The sequence below is a fragment of the Labrus mixtus genome, chromosome 4 (genome assembly GCF_963584025.1).
Source record: "Labrus mixtus chromosome 4, fLabMix1.1, whole genome shotgun sequence".
NCBI classification, from domain to species: Eukaryota; Metazoa; Chordata; class Actinopteri; order Labriformes; family Labridae; genus Labrus; species Labrus mixtus.
The window spans coordinates 15,833,451-15,855,517 of record NC_083615.1 but is presented as its reverse complement, the minus strand read 5'-3'; the positions used below and the strand labels follow the sequence as shown (position 1 = coordinate 15,855,517).

Sequence of the window (22,067 nt, the reverse complement as noted above, 5' to 3'; positions counted from 1 at the left end):
TCTCCTCTTCCTCTTTCCTTTTCCTCTCCTATAGACGATCATTCCTCTTCATTTGTATGTGTTGATTTTCATTGATAGACTTTGGCTTTCACAGCTATAATAAATGCAACGCTTAACAGGGCAACGAGAGTGAGTGCTGTCAGACGGGGCCGCCTTAGGGAGGTTTCCTACTGCTGTTGCAAAAAATGCACATTTTGGGCCACTGCTTTGGTTTCAAGAACTTCCACCAGATACGTGTGCATTGCGTGTCCGCTCCGCTCTCGTCTGTCAACAGCCGGACAGCTGGAGTGCCGAGACAAAGGAATTCCCGCAACAATTTTACAGATTCACTCGCGACAGCACGAGATAATGCGATGTATGTGGTATGAAACCGTATAAAACCATTTAAAACACATAAACAAACACACAAAAGGTCATTGTTCTGAACCGTCCAAACAGAGTGGCTCTGCTCCGCTGCCGTTAAGGAGCAGAGACGGACCGAACACGCACCTGGTGGAATTTAGGCTTACGCCCTCAGGGGCCCCCTACTGGCCTGGCCTGTTGACAAGCAGCGCCTCTTTCAAAGTAGCATATTGTTATAAAGAGGCAGCAGGTTTTCAATGTAAAGATGAAAACAGTGTTTCAAACCAACAAGGGTTAGAGTCTGAGCTGCATTCAAATTTTAAGTTGAAATACTTAAAATACTTGTTATCCTTTAGTTTACTTAACTTGTATTAATAGTTAAGAAATCACAACGTTTCAGTCCCTCTGAACCTTTGACAAGTGTGTTACACACTTTTAAGATTCAAGAGTAGTGTGCAGGATTTTATCTTTTCAATGAGATAGTTTTAAGTCCTACACATCTACTTCATGAGAAAGTTGGATGAGAACATACATACATTTATGAGCGTGTAACAGAACCAAGAATGTGCTATTTAAAACATTTTCCTTGAGTTGGAATGACTTGAACCTGACCTGACAGCCGAGGGGCAATGATCCTGTTGTCATCAGGATTTTAAAATGTGAAGTTTGCAGAAAACACGATGTACTTTTTTTTAGAAGTCCAACCATCTTGAACAGAAACGTTCCTACTGACAGGGTCTAACTCAATTCAACTCCAATCATAAAACTGGAAAATAGCTATAGACGCTCTCGAAACAAAACAATAAAACAGGGGGAAGAAACATTGCAGCAAGTGATAAAACATGTGAATGGTCAGCATAGAGGAGTACGTAGAACAGAGAGGCATACCTTAAAGGCATACTTGCGGCTGATGTGATCCTCAGGTCCCACGGGTGAAATGACATAGCTGGGCAGAGGGATACTGCCGAGCACCGACTCCTCTCTGCTGTCTGGAGAGAGAGAGAGAGAGATAGAGAGAGAGAGGGAGAGAGAGGGAGAGGGAGAGAGAGAGAGGGGGGGGGTCGATAATAGGAGTGAGGAAGGTGAGAAAAGGAGAGAGAGAGATATGGAGGACAGGAAAAAGCAGGAGAATAAATATCACTCATCACCCTCTAATTTCATCACTGCCTGCCACCAGTATCTTGACACTGACACATACACACACACATTCAAACACACATTCACACACACATTCAAACACACATTCAAACACACACCCTCACATGCCGTCATTCATACCAGAGTGTTGTGCCAAACAGTAAATGACCACTCTGGTGTCTCAGTGTCACAGAGCTAAAGCTGGGAGTCAGCAGCCATTCCACTGTGTCCCCCCATCCGGTTTACTACCCAGATCATGGAACACACACACACACACACACACACACACACACACACACACACACACACACACACACACACACACACACACACACACACACACACACACACACACACACACACACACACACACACACACACACACACACACACACACACACACACACAGTGTCCTGCTATATTTATAAGGACCCTCACTGACGTAATGTAGTCCTCAACCTTCACCCAAAAGTCTAACTCTCTGTCAGCCTTGGAAGAGGTAAGGGCTGCTAAAAATATATCTTCAAGTTCTCTATTTCCCTACATCATTCAGGTTTAGGATGTCTGTCCATCGCTGTTTTCACACATGCACAGGAAAAATTCAGGACCCTGTGCCCCTGAACTCAACAAGAGTTGCTTGTTCACATATGTCCTTCACAGCTGTCTGACAATGGGTGAGGGTCTCAGGGGGCAAGACATGACGTAAAAAAGGAAGCTGCAGAGATAAGAGATGACGAACAAAGCGTCAGAGTCTGTCATTATTACCACAGTTTCTGCCTTTAAATCAATGCTATGTGTGATTTGACGTATTCACAGTATCAACAAATATTGGAAAAGAACATACTGGAGAGCAGAAACGGGTAAGAAGCAGCTTCATTTTGTGCCATGATGTGCACCTGTCACCTGTTAACGTCATTACCCCGGTCCACTCGCTCCTGGTGAGTATTACCTGCTGTGTTTACACATTGGCTCACCCCGACCTCATGCGATCATTTTACTAGGAGGGGTGGCAGCGGAAAGTCAAGAACTGAAAAATGTGACAATTTTCGTTCAAAAATTCAAAACAAACAAAACAAGTGTCTTATGATCTTTTATTAAATAGTGTGTTTTTAATTTTTATAACTACATGTTATAAGAAGTGCCACATAGATAAAGCTTTTTCACTCACTCGATTTCCAAAAAACATCCTCGCCTTAAACTGTAACTGGTCCTCACAAAGATAGAAAAACAAACACAAACACAACCATGCAACTATTCATCTCAGGTCTTAATTACTTCACACATCACAAATAATTATCTGCAGAGCATTTATTTTCCACCGAACATAGTGACAGCATGCTAGAGTGTGTGTGTGTGTGTGTGTGTGTGTGTGTGTGTGTGTGTGTGTGCAGTAAACAATCACCACATCATAAAATGCAGCAGTGTCCTGACAGTATGTGTGTGCGTGACTCCTGCTCTCGTGTGTGTGGCTGTTGGGCTGAGAGGTGATAAGGCAGCGCTGTGGATTAAAGGGGCAATGTGTTAAAAATAGTTCAAGGACATTTGAAGGAGACATTCCCTGCATGGTGGGCGAGACGCTGAGGTCTTTTTTATCTGCTCTGTCCCGTCTGTCACACTCTGAGAGCAAACACACTCACACTGAGCAGAGCGCAGCGTGACAAGTGGCGTTAGATAACCTCCAGACAGCACAGCAAGAAAGCTGCTGTTTGTCACTCTGTTCTGTCCAACTCTGGGTTCTTTTTATGGAAGGTCTAAAGATGGCGTACAGATCAGGAGGGGATTTTTTTGATATTTCTCTTAATGAATAAAAAGATCAAATTAAGAAATACTAAGAGGGACAAACAAGGGATGTATGCACGATCACAAGCTGACGTCCAAACAAAGAACTAAACATGTAGTGAAAGTCTTGACCCGATGCCAAACAAATACAGACAAGGACTGTTATCTGCAAATATTTAAACTTCATCTGAACTAACCTGCAGATTGAAGTGTTTTATCTATAAGAAAAATAGTAATTCTTACATCCCAGGACAAATGATGCTGTGTTTGCATCCTGGTTTAAAAAGTGTATTACACCAAATTTTACACTAAAATATCTAAATGTTATATATTTTCAGCTGAGTACTAGCATTACCTCTAATATATTTCCAACAGTTACCACAGCCAGATAGATCCTTAATATGTGACCACAATAATCACAGTCTTGTGGATGTTGACCTGCAGGGAGGAACAAAGGCTGGTGGTGTTGGCACTGCTGGTTAAACGGAAGTTAAATGTCCGCATAGCTGACTAGAAAAGTTGGCTGGGAGCATCCGTACTTTAAATCATTATTGATCAGGGGAAACTCCTGCGTTGACGTGCATTTGTTGTAAAATTGCTACTAAGTTATATGAATAAAAAAAAAATGTATTTACATGGTGTTTTACAAATCAACAGTCGATTGCTCCCTGAACATTTTACACAAACCAAAAATAGATTAATTTGTGGAGGAAGTCTCAAATCATATATTTACAACAGGAAAAACAAAAAAAGCACCGGACACTTTACACTAATATCACTTGATTACTTCTACTGTCCTAAACCCTCATCAGCAACACAGAAGCATCTGTCACTATAAAAGACAAAGTACCTTCAAATGATACGCTTTTTCACTAAGTTAGTGCCTTATACATACTATATATATAAAGTTCAAGTCCGAACACATCTGTTGTTGTCACTGTTGTTTTGAATGCACATCTTTTTGAACATTATCGTTGTACTTTTGTACATATGTATTTTATTTGATATTTTGCTATTTTTTGACTCTAATGCAGTTTGCACTGTGGCTCGGAGGAAAATGATTTGTTTCAATTTTTCTGTATGTCCAGTATGTATGGCAAAATAATCAATACAGACAAACAATCAAAAATTCCTTTGTTCACCGGTCAATTCTAAAATTGAATGCAGAGCTGAATCCCAGATCAAAGCAGGTTCAGGGCCTCTGGGTATTTGTTTGGTGTTTGAGTGTTGTGTCAAATGTCTGTATCTTGTCTTAATTTATGTGTTGAAAATGGAGCCGCTGTGATGAAAGAAAATATTTCAGACTACGTCTTAGTAAAGTCATTTTAACATGTAAACACCAGGAGGCTGTTATAACTCCCACTTTATGCAGAGAGCAGACACAGAATGTCACCTCTGTCGACCTGACAGAAAACATCAGACACCACTGTAACATTTGCTGCTTTGTTAAAGTGCTCATGATGGATAGACCGGGGCTTTGTAATATAGCAATAAGTAAGATCTTTTTACCTGCTCTTTTGTAATGTTAAAAGACAATAAGTAAGGTATTTTACCTGCTTTTTGTAAAGTGTCTTGAGATAACACTTGTTATGAGTTGAAGCTATACAAATAAAATGTATTGATTGATTGATAAAGGCAATAACACAAAAACAACAAAAGCAGGGGGGGTTGGCTGTTTGTGCAGAACCAGGAGATAGAGGGAAGCGGTGCAGAGACAGATCAAGAGTGTTCATGTTGAGAGGAGAAACCTTTGAACTTGAGACGCGGACAGAAAGAAAAGAGGGGGGAAAAGAAACGACAGAGAATTGATTCCCTCCTCCAGTCGAGGCGGGGACGCAGAGGAGCGTGTCCCCAAAAGGTTGGCTTCAGAATATGGAGATGAAAAAAAGAAAGGCGTGGAGGGGCAGATAAAGACAGCCGGGGGATAGAGACTGATGGGGAGGGAGGGGTGGTGGATGAAGTGTGTGATGTAACTGTGTGTGTATGTGTGTGTGTGTGTGTGTGTGTGTGTGTGTGTGTCTTTATCTTTTCATGTGTCTGAGCTGTAACCCAGTGAGAGATCGGATTTATGTTCTCCATGATTGAATCACTGGCTGGTTTGTCAGCTGCAGTTCACTTCAAATGCAACATCAGTTCATATTTTTCTCAACTCAACGTCCAAACCTCTGACATTGAAAGCTGTCGTTTTTTGCATAAATGTTCATATATATATATATCAATCAATCAATCAATCAATCAATCAATCAATCAATCAATCATTATTTGTATCGCGCCAATTCACAACAAGTGTAACCCAAGATGCTTTACAAAAGGGATAATATGCAGGAATGATTTCTCCTTTGTTTCCTCATGTTCCTGTTGTCCACACTTCCTTGCTGCTGAGGTGGAGGTCGCAGCAGACCGTGCATGAATGAGGACGGCGGTGGTTGTGTGGACGGCACAGTCCGATGGTGGTGGTTGGGCGTCTGGAGATGCTAACCTCAAAAGCTTGACCATGGTTTTATGGAAGTTTCAAGGACGGTGCCATGGAGCTTCATCATGCAGCAGCTTTCATGTTGTCAGTCTGTGAAACCTCCAGATTAGCTTTGTGTGATCTGCAGCTCATGAAACTAATACTGGTGTCAGTAAGAACCCTAATGTCAGCCTCTGACAGAAACAGTTTGTTTCATCTGCTGTCTCTTTAAAGGCCCGTCCCACACATGCGGATTAGCGCCCTCTGCAGGCTTTAATTAATTTATTACTCCAACATGCGTTTACCTCGTGAGCTGAAACTTTGCCCACATTTAGTTTGGACATCCAGCATTAAAACACTATACTGTATGTGAGTTTTATAATGGGGATCAGCATCATGGGTCAACTTCTTACCTTTGTTTTCTAAAAAAGAAATGCAGGTCAGGGATTCAATACCAAAGAGGTACCACATGGGAGCTGGAACATGGGCTTTGTTTTTGTCCCTACATCAACATTTAGATGTCCATATGGGTTGTTGATGGTAAGGAAAGCATTAAATGTGCTTTCTTACAGCCAGAAGGTGCCACAGCTGCAGCAACAGGGAGAGGAAGGCCGGGTGTATGACTTTTCTAACTTCATCACAGTGAAGGGAGCAGTACTGAACCTAATTTAATGATATCTGAGACGCTGAATGACAAACCCGTTCACCAGCAGAAAACAGACGAGTGAAGTGATGAGGAGCGTTTTTTCGACATCAGGGTCTGATTATGCGCTCACAATTTCAAGACTTACAGGGATGTACTGATAAACATTTCTCCTTTTTATAAGAATTACAGCATTACGCCAATAGCAAATAGATTAAGCAGAAGTTTATGTTGTACAAACTGGAGGGATTGGAAGCAGCCTGAAGCACCAGTGTGCAGCTGTGGCGTCAGGAGAGAGATGTTTGTAAGTAGAAAGACGCAGACAGAAAAGTCATCCGTGCAAGAAATCTCTCCACTGAGAAATGTGTTCTGTGTCACAGGGATAAGTGCCAACACACCAGTTGCAGGGATTCATTTTATATTGTTATTGGTTTCTCCTGCGGCTGAAAGAAACAGAAAATAAGCTAGCTAACTAAGTGGGCCTCAAGTTTTGTTATATTCATCTTTACAAGTTATGTTTTCAAGAGCAACACTGAGCAACACACAGTTTTGAGTCTTTGTAGTATTTTTTGGGATGTTTCTTACATGCGTTACCAAGAAGAAAGCGATTGACCACCACAGGCGTTATTTTTCTTTCATATAAAAATATCAAGCTGATTTTGTGAGAACCAATTTTGTCATGAATTCTAATTTTGAGGCAGCTAATGTCTCTCAGTCCAGAGATGCTTCATTTTCAAGGCGCCCCGCTGAGACACCAGCAGAATAAACTGCAGTCTCATATAAAATCCGAACATCCAACATGACTTAAAGTTTGAAACTGGAATTTTTTTTGTATCTTTCTTAAATTTGTTGATTTAGTAACAAGTACAGATGCAGTCATTTTAAAGTTTTGAGGCGGTGTCTCTGTTTGGAAAGATTTGATTTGAAAGGTTGGCTGTGCATGATGTACCCTGTTGGTCGTTTGTATTATTTGAAAGGTTCTTCTGATCATTTATCCAGAAGTTTGCATTACAACGAGGAAGGAGATGGAATAGGTTCCTGTTGATGTTTCAACAAGAAACATTTAGCCTGAACAGAGCCTCACCTTTGTAGTAGAAGAGACAGAAATCAGCCAAGACGAACCACTTCCTCTTCCAGAGACGCATCCCAGAGCTGTCCTGCAGAGAGAAAGACGGGCGCAAAATGTGTAAGTAATAAACGAATGGATTATCAGACAGGAACATTCAAAAGATTCAACGATAGCTGAGAGTTAGAGAGGGAAAAGAGAAGGGAGGAACAGTTATGAAGGGGAAGAAGGTATGAGCACAGATCACAGATCGCTGGCTCTGCCACGGCCCGTTTTGTCTTTTTATGATCTCCAGCTGAAGATGGGGCCGTTTGAAGAGGAGAGGAGAGACAGAAGGGATGAAATCAGCCCCAAACATTTAAATAAAATCCTTCTTCGGCTTAGAGTGTTTGTCGCTACACAACTAGGTCATCCTGTGAAACTGATAGTATGTTACATAATGAGGAAAAAGTCTTGGCCTGCCAGTATATGTACATTTTTGTTAGCATGTGATTGTGCATCTGCCTGCAATTAGAGCATTTCTCCTAATTAAAATATAATTGCACTGCACGTGAGCATATGCAGATTTGCATTCACTTGTGTGTGTGTCGCCGTGCGTGCCTGTGCGTCGTCGTATTAGTGTGTGCGTGCCTCTGTGTGCGGTCATTAAAACATAATTGCCTCCCACTAACATCACTCACTGTTTGTCTTCTACCGAGGCCAAGTGTTCTCAGTGAGACGACGCCAACGACAGATATTTTAAGTATAACTTCAGATGCAAATGGAGGCTCCAGTAATAGTGTGTCTGTGATCAACAGCAGGTGCTCTACAGTGCCAAAGAAAATAATTAATCAAGAGGAAACTAAAACTGGGCCACTGGAGGAAATGTTACAGGAGCTCATCGCTGAAGTGAGTTAAAGAGACATGAGCACAAACTGTCTGTCAGGCATGTGAGGACTTACATAAAGCCTGGACGATCCATTTATAATGCACAGGAAGAAAGTGCTGGGTTGCTTAGCTTACCGCAGTTATCCAGCTAACTTTAGCTTGATTTATTACAACAGTATAGATCAGATAGTATATCATGTGATTTAAAAATCGCCCTCGACGTCAGCTGTTTTCTCTCGACTGAGCTCACAGTGCTTTGGGTTTTTTCTCAACTTTTGGAACAGCGGCAGCGTCACTTCTCCCTCCATAAAAGACCAATCAAAATCAAGAAGGGGTAGGGACTTGCAACATCAGCCTCGTCAACAACAATGGCAGGGGAAAAACCAATCTGACTCGTCTTTTCAAGGGTACAATTTCCAGGTCTAGATCTGCTGCTGATGCCAGGAGGGGATTCCTTTACTCTGCTTTCATGTTTTTCCAACTACACCAAGTTCTTAAAACTGAACCGACTGTCACTATCACTATTTACTGATGCATAGTTTGCTAGTTTGGCTTCAGTAAAATTTAACTTCCTGATAGTAACACACCAGACGTCAACAGCTTGCTGCTTCAATCAAGGTCCACTTGATACGTCTATATTGGATTTTTCTATACACCTTTGATCTTTTTTACAGAAATCAGAAACTGTCGACTCAGAAAGTTTTCGTTCATCGTGTGTCCTTACCTGTTTGTAGAGCCATCCTCGGACCACCACAGGGACATTTGGATTCCTTTTAATGGCCTGATCTCTTTTCCCAAAGCTGTGCACTTTGCCGCTGGAGCGAGAGCCCTGAAACACACAAATACAAATAAAGGCTTTAATGAGATGAAGGAGGACACAATCGATGTCCTTAGCGGTTAGCAGTAATGTTACCAAATAGCATGTACAGAATGTGAATTACACATGTACTGATAATTTAGTTAATTCTCTGTTGGGTGATGCTATATTATCAGATTGTATGTTAATTAGCGAGTTTCTCCGTTTGTTTTTACACCTCTAATCAGCTCGGCAGTTAAGTTGTAGAGCAAATTGTTACAGCTCATCATCATTAGCATTTCTTCATTAGCCCGGTTAGTTCAATATCACCAAAGGCACCAAAGACCCTCTAAAAGCCTTTAATGAAAACATTTATGCAGAACTGTATTTAAAAAGGCTGCAACAGAGAGCCAGACTGATCCGTGTGTCAGACTAACTTATATCTGTGCACACGCTGTGCCTCATCAGACCATTCAGTCTGATTTTAAACATCGCTGAATAGACTTTCACCCACACCATTATTAGCCCGTTTTTTTCAGCAACCTCTCTTCCTGCCCCAGTTGTTACATAATTAGAGCCATTATGTGAGCACAGACAATTTTCCACTGGACCTCCATTACACAGTCAGCCAAGGTTTCCATGGCATTTGTCAGGGATTGACAAAGCCTCTGAAGACAATCAGGTAGGAGGTTAGAAGAGTGGGTTTGTGACCTGCAGGTTGCATGGTGCGACTGCCAAACCGACCAACACCTGCTGGAATTGCTAGTGAACCTGAACAGCCACCATCAAGGAGAGTAAGTAAGAGTAAGACATTAACTCTAAATTCATTTTTCCTCTGACTTCATGAATATGGGGAGCTAAGGTGCAGATATAATGTTGCTCTGGGTTGTTCCAGGTTTAAGGTTGTACACACTGAATCCAAAAAGTATTTTAAAAATCAACGCTTCTTTACTGACCTGTTACTGAAAAGACAATTGATCCATAAATCTGGAGGGGCATTTAGCCGAACAAAACAAGTTTCATATTCAGACACATGTGCTTCATAACTCCATCTTTTGCCTGCTCCACTTTTCAGAAAATGTGTGCTCAAACAAGCCGTTTGGAGATTTTCCCTTCATGACATCACAAAGGGCAGTAACCCCTCCCCCAGGTGGGTGACACTCCCACAGCTAGGTGTTTATTCTGCCCTCTGAGTCTGCCTTCTTACTGTAAACAATAGGGCATGGAGCAAAGAAGCCTGAGTAACATACCCTTCCAGAGAGGGGGCGTGGTCAGACACAGCTCATTTACATTTAAAGCTACAGACACAGAAACAGCCTGTTCTGAGCAGGGCTGAAATAGAGGGGTTTATAGGCATGATCAAATACAGGATCAGAGTGGATTTAGAACGAGAAACTTCAAAAACATGTTTTGGGGAGCTCTGAGACTTATTACGAGGAGTATAATATGTGACCTTTAAAGCTTAAAGTTCTGTGAGCTAGACAGTGGTTAAATTAAGATTTTAGAATTTGTCTACTGAAAGCTTATGGGTTAGCTTCACATATGGCCCGTTGTCTCTCATATTTAAAAAAACAATAAGTAACCCATTTTTAAACATTGCAATGCTCCAACAGCGGCGTATAAGAGTTCCCCTCTACTACACCTTTGTACTTTTACGTTGCATTTGCAACCTCATAAAACTGTTGCCTCAGGGTGTGATTTCACATTGCGTCACAGTGTTCAAGAAGCATGAGAGGCATGAGGTGTTAAACAGTGAGAGCTCCACACACACACACACACACACACACACACACACACACACACACACACACACACACACACACACACACACACACACACACACACACACACACACACACACACACACACACACACACACACACACACACACACACACATTCAGACATGCACTCAGCATTGTGTCACCCTTCTGTGTCATTACACTTTGCCACCTCCACGCCCCTGTTACATCTCTGTTACTATCTGCATCAGCAGGTCAGGGGCGGGATGATTTACCCCACCTTTCTGCCTCTGTGTGTTAAACATTGCAAAGGGGAAGGGGGTGGAACAGGCTGGAAATATCCCGCCTCGCACCGCAATGTGTAAAGGGCTAATACCATCACAACTAATACTAATATCCAGCCACTTTATCGCTAATAATACCATTGTGTTAGAAGAGGTTTAATGCTTTGGGCGCTGATGGTCTAGCGGTTAGGTCCCAGTCCATGTATAGGGGCTATAGTCCTCCAAGCGAGGGTCCCAGGTTCAAATCTGACCTACAGAGCGTTTCCCCTAATTATCACTCCCCACTCTCTCTCTCTCTCTCTGTCCTGAAGTCCTACACTCTCCACTGTCCTATCAAAATAAAAGCAGAAAGCTTAAAATATTACCCTTAAAAAGGCGAGGTTTGCTGTTTGTTAGTGTTTGTGAGATGATTGGATGATGGGTTAAATCAAAGCTAACAGTTATGTTAGATAGGAAGGAGTTAAATGCTGACATAAGCTGTTTTAAGCCATGATTAAATATTGGCCCCGGGCATTATATTTCGTTATAACTAAAATTAAGCATGTGTTCATTTAGAGAATGCACCACGTCAGAATGATATGAACTGAAATAATGTCAAAATGTAAAACAGCAACCTCTGAGCAGAGACTTAAACATGCAGCAGAACCATGTGGGCCGAATGAACTTCAGCAACTGTTCGATTTTAGGTACACCAGAAAAGTCAAACAGATTCAAACTTCATCTCTGCTGAAAATTGCTGCTCCAAAGTAATTCAGCTTTCACAGATGGGCGAACAGAAAATGGTCCTGGAAATGCAACATTTTATTCTGTGTAACCCATTTGTTGATCTCTTGAACTCCAATTTCCTCACTTTCAAGTGAAAACTTAATTCCAACCCTATCTTGTAGGGGAGCCTCTGGGTGTTGTATATGTTAGTACTGGCAGTATTTACCTCTGTTCCAGCCCATTGAGATGTAATTTACCAGCTGTATTAACATTATACAACATATGAGGCTGTGATGTTTGAATCATCCTGACTTGAACACGTTTAAGGAATGCACAGGTGCTGGTGGCTTGGACATTATTGCCTTTTTTTAACGGTTTGTGTGCGGCTGTTGTATAATCCTGTAAATCCTCTTATACACTGTGCACATATTTGTAGCCGCTATCAGCAGCCACATTTTACAACCTCTCTTCCTGCAGGACTCAGGACTGTGGATTAACATTACTTTTACCAAGGAACAAAGGAACTGATCAATGACTTAAGTCTCCCTCTCAGACAGGATATTATGAACTTTTACGACACCTTGAATAAACAACCGAGCGGAAACAGAACACTCTGCTATCTACGAATTGACCCCAAAGACATGAACTGTGACCGAAACCAGTCTCTGCAAAGTCTTAAAATTGACCATCTGTTGAAGGACTGCTGAAGAACTGAATTAAACCACAGCGTTAAATTCTGCATCAAATGAACATTTATGTCTTTCTTCATCTAGATATTTGTAATTGTCACATTGAATGTATTGTAATCATCTTTTTAAACTCAAAATCTGATTTTCAGAATAGGAATAAGAGTTATATTATGTTTAATAGGAATTTGACATGGAGCGCTATTGCCATCTAGTGTTAGAACATCCATGAATACGTAACCTTCATAATTATACATTTAGACGTGTTATAAAGCATACTCTTTGATATTAGCTATAGAAGGTGTTATTTAAAGACACCAATTTCTTTTCCTACTTTATTAATATGTCTTATTAAGAATGTTGACTGTATAACATGGTTTTGTTCACCTACAGGCTGGGATTAACTGAGGATGTTCCCAGGTGGTGTGATTTTCCTCTCAACATGAATCTGATAGAAATGTTTGTCTAAACATGACGTGAACCTACATCAACGTGGATCTGATAGAAATAATATCAAAATGAATGTATGGTGACGTGTATGTTTAGATTCTTATTCTTAATCTTATTGAGTAAACTCATTTAAACAATTGTCCTCCAGTCAGAATGGGAGTCACCCGTGGGCGGCCCCCCACCTCTCCTGCAGGGCTGCCTCCTTTTCCTGAAGCTGATAAGAGTTCACACTCAGCTCAGATCTGTCGTTTTTTTGTTTTTGGTTTGTGAAGTTTAGAGCTTCAGCTCTTGCTCGCTTCTCTTCGGACTTCGGTCTGAATCATTTCTTTTAAGTTTGTGCCATAGAGACGAGTCTCTGCCAAACTTTCTTTTTCACGCACAATTTTTGGAAACATCAATTATTTCTGGCTCAATCAAGGTTTTTGAACTTTCTTCAAAGTATTTGCTCTTCAATTTTGAACGCCGATTCCTGAGTTTGGATTCATCGAGATGGCCATCAGGTTAATCTGAATTGGAAATCGACGTATCAAAAGACTCTTTGATATTTTTCCTGTTGGATCCTCTTGAAGCTTCTGAGATGACGGCTGAACCGACGTACAATCTCCATCCCAGCTGCACACTCCGACCAAGTTGTTAAAGCATCTAATCTGGCCCGTGGACCTCTCTGGGCCTGAAAAGAACCACTTGCCAGAGACTGAAACGGGACCAGCCGGCGGAGTTCAATCGAACACATCTCACAGTAAGACTGCTGGTTGCTGGTGTTGGAAGATTAAGTCTTGAGTCGTGTCTATTCAGAGCCCTCCTTTAAATCTAAATAGAATCCCAAAATTTCTTTATCAACTTTTTCTTTTTGACCATTTTCTGATTAAGTCATTCAAACAATACCGCGTCTTATCTCATTACTAAATATATAATGTCACCATACATTATAATTGCATTATCCTGATCATAATAATCATATTCTTTATCTGTTTCATCTATATATTATTGTTTACCCTTTTTATATTAAATTTTACACATAAAATTCAGGACTTTGTCTGTGTGTTTTCTTGTTTAACATTTCCAGAACTTACTTCTTTCAAGATATGAAACTGACTGATTAATTAATTAACTTATACCATGAAAGTTATTTTCTTCCTTTAACAGGAAGTGGTGCCCCCTTCTTTTAATCCGAGGTTAAATAAAGCTATAACATCTTAATAATTTAATTACGCTACATATTCATGAAATCTCATTACACCGCCATCTAGTCTGAAGCCTCAGAAGAAAGACTGCATCCCTACAGTATTCACACACACACACACACCAATCGTCACACTGTTACTGTATATAAGATAAAGTGTGACGGCTGCACGACTGTAAACGCAGGCTGGCAGCAGCTCTGGGAGGCGTCCAGCTGGAAGACAGCAAACCCCTCTCGCTAATTAGAGGGAAGCCGGTTGGCCAAGCATGATGCAAAGACACAGAGCGGCTCAAACACTGTCACATTCACGTCTCTCATCAGTAAATATATACTCAGTGTCTGCCCATGCATGTGTGTCTCTGCCTGCAGATATGTGTGTGTGTGTGTGGTACAGTGTTCTATTTTTAAGCCGGGGGTAATTGTGTGGAAAAGGCTGTGGTCCCTGCTGCAAAGAAGCACTCTGTCTTGTAGGTGAGTGGCTCAGCATGCAGAGCAGCTATTTGTCACATTAATGGAAACCTAAAACACCAACGGAGCCCGGTCTGAGAGCCGGAGGTCGCAGGATCAAATCCCTCACCGGGACGAGAATTACCTGGGAGGGCGAGATAATTAAACGGGAGAAGAGCTTTCTCCTCCCTTATCTCGTTTTGGTTGTCCTCACATTATAGACACGAAATCTTACACAACATGTGAGTTTTCAAAAGTCCACCTGGGTCACTTTTAGTGGCAAAACACTCAGCTTCCAACTTGGTCACAAAGATTTAAGAACTGACAACTTCTGGTGTGAGTCATTTATAAGGCTAAAATACAAGTTTAATATTAATGAATTTATCCTTTATTAATCCCGCGAGGGGAAATTCAATTTTTAAACTCTGTCTAATGAACATGAACACACACAGGCTGAAATACACACACATGCACAAACAGGACACCAATGGACATGCATTAATGGAGAGGTTTCGGAGTGAGAGGGCTGCCAACAGCGAACGCTCCAGGGCAGTTTTGGGGTTTGGTGCCTTGCTCAGGGGCGCCTCGGCAGTGCTCGGGAGGTGGACTGGCGCCTCTCCAACTACCAGACCAGCTTCTGGGCTTGGTCCGTGCTGGGACTTGAGCTGGCGACCCTCCGATTCCCAACCCAAGTCCCTACAGACTGAGCTACTGCCGCCCCCTAATATGAGTTGGTTTCTGACATTCTCCTGCAGTGTTTTGGGGGGTGGTGGGGCCGGGCTAACTTCAGCTCACTAGCTCCTTCTTCTGGTTAAATGCTAAGTGTAAAAACTAACTTAAAGTGATCTGCTTTAAAATATATTTCAGCTAGACTTGTTTGAAAGTCATGCTGAAATTCATTAAATTTTTTCGGTCAACTTAGCCCCTCCCTCTCTACCACTTCCTTCGTCTCCCTGCTCTGGTGATCAGCTGATTATGGGTGTTTATTCTTTAAGTAAATAACCATACCAGATTCTGCCATGACCTCGATCAACCAATCATCCTGCTACTGTCACATTTTGAAATATGTTCTCTCTCTCTCTCTTCCGCAGTCAATCTGTACTTTCAGTGTGATCGCTGTGACCCTCCTTTGACCCGGTCACCTCCAGTCCAGCTCAGCAGAGTTCAGATCCAGCCTCAGAAACCCACTCCTCGTCACATCCTGCATTCTTCTACCACCACCACCACCAGGGTCTACACTCCATAGGGGGTATCGTATCCTACTGTCGGCCTCACTACACCCTCTGATTGCATGAAGACATCATGGTGGAGTCTAATCGCCGAACACATTTGTCTTTTCTAAATTGTTAAATAAATAATTGTACATTCTTAATTAAGTCTCTCCTGATTTAAATAGGTCTTTAAGGTGAGGTTGTAGTTTCTGTACAGAAAACAGAAAGGTAAAAATAGACATGGCCTTTTATTGAACTGCCAAATCATAATTTTCATGAATCTGAAACCCGTTTCAAGAATGGAACAGGGAAATAATGAGACACATAAAGTAAATTCAGAACAGTCAAATGACAGGAACTCCAGAATGAATCCCAAAGAAGTGTATCAGACGAGTTGTGAAGAAAAGATCACTAGATGCATCCAGCAGACAGAACACGAGTGCACCGAGGAGAGAAGTGAGCGGGTCGTGGGAGAAACATGTCTTAGCCTCTGAAGTTTGAGGATGTGACTTATTTAAAATGTGGATTCATTTCTTGATGGTTGTGTGCTGTGCAAAGAGGCCCATGACTCATCTCTCCTCTGAGAAACATTCTTTTGTCAAGACTTTTCTGTGTCAGAGTGAGGCTTCCTGCAGTCGGATGGCAGGGCTGATGAGCCGGAGCACCTGGGAGGGCTGCCGGCCAGGGGGACGGGGGGGGGGGGACGGGTGTGGAAACAGTGATGGGCCGTCGTGATGGATGCCCTGTCATCTCCGTACCGCACCCCATGACACATGCTCAATCTCAGTCCCGAGGCACCTGTTGATGGGGCAGGATGAGATTTCACGCCACTGCGGAGCTGCGGATGTGTGTGTGTATGTGTGAGTGAAAAAGAGTGAGAGATATAGACAGAGAGAAAGACAAGTGACAGGGAGAAAAATGAAAACACAAGACGGAGAGAGAGAATTTAAAATTCCGATGGACCTCTCTATGTTGAACAAAATGTACGCCTTACACAGGGCACACATTTTGGGGGGAGGGTATGTATTTAGGGCTGTCAGCATCAACGCGTTCATCCGATGCTGTGATCAAGGTCTGGAATTAATGCAATATTTTAATCACACTAATCTATTTTGTCCTTTAGGCGCACCTAAGCTACCACAGCGTCCTCTTGTAGCTGCTGATGGAAATGGATGAAATCACTGCGCCTTGGAATGGCTCTTTTCACTTAAAAAAAAACTCCCCAATAGCTCAGAGGACAAGTCAAATACCATGACATGCCATGTGACATCAAACATTTTCAATCCGTATGGAGTTCCTCATGGTTAAGTTAATGTCGTGACCATCAAACTTTCAAAGTAAAAGCAGGTTTGCATCCAAAGTGAAGTACCCTTAGCTAAAGACAGTACAAAAATTCAAAATAAAAGCATCACAAAAACTGTTTTGAAATGCAAAATAATGGAATTTTAAACATGCAAATAATTGCAACTAACTATTGAAATTCAGCATTTAATCAGAATTAAATGAAGTGAGGCAAGACTGCCTGTTGTCTGCCTCTGCACTCAAGTAATCGTACCAAGCCCTCACCGGTTCTAGTTCACTTCCTGGGTGCCTTTCAACGAGGCAACAGATCTACAACTGCTCTGAGCTCTCTAACTCCAACATCGATTAACGGACGTCTAAAGGGTACAGCATGTTCAATAATAACAGAGTGATCAAATTGGATTCCTCCTCAGGGATTAATGAAGCCTCACTTCTTCTTAAAACAGATCAGAGAGAAATGTATTTGGAGTTCTGCATTTGGAAACTAAGTTGAATCTTATTAGAACTGCTTCAATGAATTGCATTATTGTGGCAGAAACGGCACAATGCCTGCATCAAAGTTTGAAGGACAAGCAGGCACAAGGGGAAAAGTGAAGAGTGGAGGCTCCAAAAGAAGAGTTTTATTGATATTCTTCACACGTCTCCAATCAGTCCATATTAGTGTGAGTGTGGGTTTCTATTCTAAGGTAGATATGAGCAGTTTTATAGAGCAAGTTCCACATGAACAGTATACAAGAATTCAGAATGAAGATCTCCAGGATGGATCAACCCAAGCAGCAACCTCAGGAACGAGAAATGAAGCCAATGCAAGAAGTATAAAAAATATGCAGTTCATCAAGTGGCCACTTGAGGCTGGCTCCAATGGTGAGTCATTCCTCATTAGGCCCCCTAATAAAATGTCCAACTTTATATCTAAAACATTTTTTAAAAGAGAGACTGTCTTGGTTACTATGGGTCATTTTCTCTATTCATGACAACAGCACAAGTGATGAAACCTCAACTCAACTCAAATCTATTTTCCATGATCAAAGATTCAACATTGGGGCGCCGATAGCCTTGCGGATAGTGTGTGCGCCCTGTGTACAGAGGCTTAGTCCTTCAAAGCGGGCGGCCCAGGTTCAGGTCTGACCTGTGGCACCTTTCCTGCATGTCGATCCCCACTCTCTCTCTCTCCCCCCCGGTTTCTGGCTCTATCCACTGTCCTATCTCTAGACTAAAGGCATAAAAAGCCCCCAAAAAAAATCTTTAAACATACAACGCGACTTGCTGGAGTCTCAGTGAGGATGTAGAATAACAGCATGCAACATGCTTACAATTAACCATGTTCATGTTGAGAATTTTACCTTAAGGAAGGTCATGTACCAACATTTACATTTTGACATGCTCTAAACACAAAGTACAGCTGAGGATACAGAAACAAGATTTCTGTCTCTTAAAAGGTCGTTTTTTTCTTGCCACTGTAACTTGTTGCTAAATGCTCATGATGGATTAACTTTGGGTCTTTTTAATACAGCCATGAGTGCAAGTTTTTGATCATCAACCAAATTATTGATCAGATGGTAGAAAGAATATTTGCACCAAATTCTCTATTAATCCATCCAACAGCTGTGAAGACATGTGCAGACCAGGCAGATAAATGATTGCACTTGTACTTTAGTTAAAGATGTAAGACAGGCTGTTTATGCAGGGCATTAGATATCATAAAATATTATTCCATTTGTAATTAGCTGCAATAATTGAAAATCCTTTACCTAAGGATTAGTAATGAAGATGGAGTGTTAAGGTTAAGTGCCTGAAAGAAAGAAGAGTTAATGAGTTCATTAAATGAAGGAGAAGTCAACACAGCCTGCTCTGTCCTGCTGAACCACTTCCTGCATAAAAGACAGGAAGGACTCAGCTGTAATTAGATCAGATCTACGAGCCGAGCTCTGAACCAGACTTTAATCAAACAAGAACTTGTTCCATTCACAGACAAATCTACACCTTGTTTTAAGGTTTATTTCTGGGCTTTTTATTCCGTTATTTTAGAGACAGGACAATGGATAGAGTCAGAAATCAGGAAGAGAGAGAGAGTGGGGGATGACATGCAGGAAAGGAGCCACAGGTCGGATTCAAACCCAGGCTGCTTCCTTGGAGGACTGTAGCCTCCACACATGGGGCGTACACACTGACAACTACCCTGTTTCCCACCTTTTACTTTTTTAAGCAGATAAGCCTCATTGTTGCATTTCTGCAGCATACGGCTAACCAGGTCAGTTACTGGCAGCTTTAGAACATCTTAATATAACTACTACTGTACCTCGATTTTATGCAATAAATAATCTGCACATGGAAAAAAAAAACAAGGAGAAGAGGGGAAACATGTTAGCATATAGAGGTTATAAAACTGCAGAAATAAATGATGAAGTGTTCAAAAGTGATGGCGTTTGCTGTCCTAAATGCCTCCGGCTTGATTTCCCACAGTCCCTAGAGTCTGATGGTCACTGCAGCTGTCAGCTGTGGGACAGAGAGACTGTCAGAGCAGTCTGATTATGTCTGAATGTGCTGTGGCTCATAAGGAAAGGCGCTGAGATTACTAGCAAACAAAAGGAGTGATGGGAGGACTGTCAGTCCTGTAGTCACTGCAGTTTAGGTTTGAGTATTTGTTCACTGAGAAACAGGGCTATTTCTTCATGGAAGAAAAATGGAGGATTATAAAGATGTTTCTGCTCTTTAACAGGCAGAGCAAAAAGGTTTCCATAACTGTCACAGGCCGTCAGGTTTGACAGCATTATTTAAGAAAGAAACCTCTGATGAGAAATATAAACGTCAGGATTGACTTTGAAATTGATTTAGCATTAAAGGAGGGTACATTTCTTCTTCTTCTTCTTCTTCTTCTTCTTCTTCTTCTTCTTCTTCTTCTTCTTCTTCTTCTTCTTCTTCTTCTTCTTCTTCTTCTTCTTCTTCTTCTTCTTCTTCTTCTTCTTCTTCTTCTTCTTCTTCTTCTTCTTCTTCTTCTTCTCAAACAAGATCAAAACTGTTTGACCTGCAAGTTTTACATCCAGCTCAAGCACGGCTACGGTGATTTTCTTTCTGTCATTATTCTCTCGACACAGAGATGGCTCTAACCTTTGTACTCCTGAGGAACTCAAACATTTTACATTCCCTAGCTTCCCTTTGATCTCTATTTTCACATTCTGTATGAAAATGTAGGAACTTCACAGGACAGTTTTTTTTTTTAACTCGTGGAGATTAAAAATATCTTATTTTAAAAAGTGTCCTGGCCGAGACAGACATCAGCACAATTAGCAGAGTTACAAACAAGCAACGAGCAGCCAAACAGAAACCACCAGAACACTGAGTGCAGGACTGCAGTGACGACATGGAGCAGAAAACTAAACTGAATTTATTAATACACACATACATCACACAAAGTCACACAGACACGCAGAGAGATAAACAGACTTACCTTGGAGGCAGGCGTTGTGTCCACCGTGGACGAGGTGATGGCAGTGGAGGCCTCGCTGACGGTGGTGCTGGACAGCTGCTCGCCCGTGTGTTTGGACATCATACGAACACCCTGAGGCCTGGACAAAAGCACACACACACACACACACACTTTATAACACACATTTTCCAATCTCATACAGCAGGAATAGAACTTCTTTGTGGTGGTTATGAGTAGTTTCCATGTGTAGTTCATTATTTCACACCTTTTCTTTAAAGGGCAGGACAATCCATGAACAAACCAATATATCAAAAAGACTGAATGTTTCTCTGAGAGTGAAGGTGAAGCAGGCGATTATTTCTGTGAGATGTTCAAACCAAGATTCACATTTGAAACAACTACCAACTTGAGATATGATACTTATGTTGGAGTGCACAGACAGTGTCTATGGTGAGATTTTAAGATGATATCTGTTCACAGACATAAATCAAAATTGCTGTATAGGATTTTCAGAATTGCATAACTACTCAGGCATGACTCTTGTTAAAAACAGAAACAGGAACTCTTTTGACACCAAAAGAGTCAGAGGAGTCTCCTCCTCTGCCTCAAGAGCCTGTATTCATGTGCAGAATCTGTGTATAGAGATCAGAGGCAGCCTTGTAGATTAGAGCCCGAACGATTTATCAGCCAGCCGATAATATCGGCCGATATTATCATATTAAGTGACTATCAGGATTGGTTATTTTTATCACCGATATGCGCCGATATCACGAGATGAATTCACTGGTCAACTTTCATTTCATTTGAGTTTCATTGTATTACACAAGCAGTTCTCTTTCACCAGCAGAGGGCGCTATAAATGACGTAACTAGACTCCGATGAAGCCAGCAGCTGAGAGAGAACCCGTACGGATGTCTACAACTTGGAGAAGCTACCGGACTTGACAGCCGACCAGATAGATAGATAGCTTTACCTTCTTTTGAGAGCCAACTAAACTAAAAACTGAACTCATAGATGAAGCCTGGGCTCGTTGCGCCCCACAAAGCCGGCGGCCCGGCGCGTATGTGAGCTGATCCAGCTTAAGTTTTCCCTGTCAGGAGAACGAGTCCTTTCTGTCAGAGTCCATCCTTTGTCTACTTTCACACTTCAGGTTAGGGCTAGCTTTTTGTCTTATTTATGTGTCGCTTGTGCTAGCTCGTAGCAGAGTTCTTAAGACAAATAGCCATCGGGGCCACTGAATGACCTGAAGACATGTTGGCCTGACTCTGCTCCCTCTCCTCCTCCCACACACTACGGAGGGCATGAATAAAGTGTGTGTGTGTGTGTGTGTGTGTGTGTGTGTGTAAGATCTATTTCTCTTTTGCACCCTCAGGTTGATGCAGACCTATTACCTCACATCAACGCGTCTCTACAGGAAGCTAACAAATAGACACATGAGGTAGATTCACAGCAGAGAAATAAAAAGTGCACCCAGCAGCAGACTGTCTGATGTAACTGTGTGTTTAAAAAAGATAAATGAGCATCAGCTCTTAATCCCAGAGTGAAGTAT

General features: G+C 41.8%; 1 protein-coding gene across 1 annotated transcript in view; it reads right to left on the bottom strand.

Annotated features, from left to right (window-relative positions):
- The window catches only part of LOC132972899 (pleckstrin homology domain-containing family A member 7-like), a 167,674-nt gene that overhangs the window by 38,323 nt on the left and 107,284 nt on the right, over window positions 1–22,067 (bottom strand). Inside the window, exons 5-8 of the mRNA XM_061036040.1 lie at window positions 20,540–20,657; window positions 9,011–9,115; window positions 7,438–7,510; window positions 1,231–1,331 (exon numbers count right to left, since the gene is read on the bottom strand). Coding sequence (XP_060892023.1) covers window positions 1,231–1,331; window positions 7,438–7,510; window positions 9,011–9,115; window positions 20,540–20,657 — 397 coding nt within the window. The remainder of the gene's footprint in view (window positions 1–1,230; window positions 1,332–7,437; window positions 7,511–9,010; window positions 9,116–20,539; window positions 20,658–22,067) is intronic.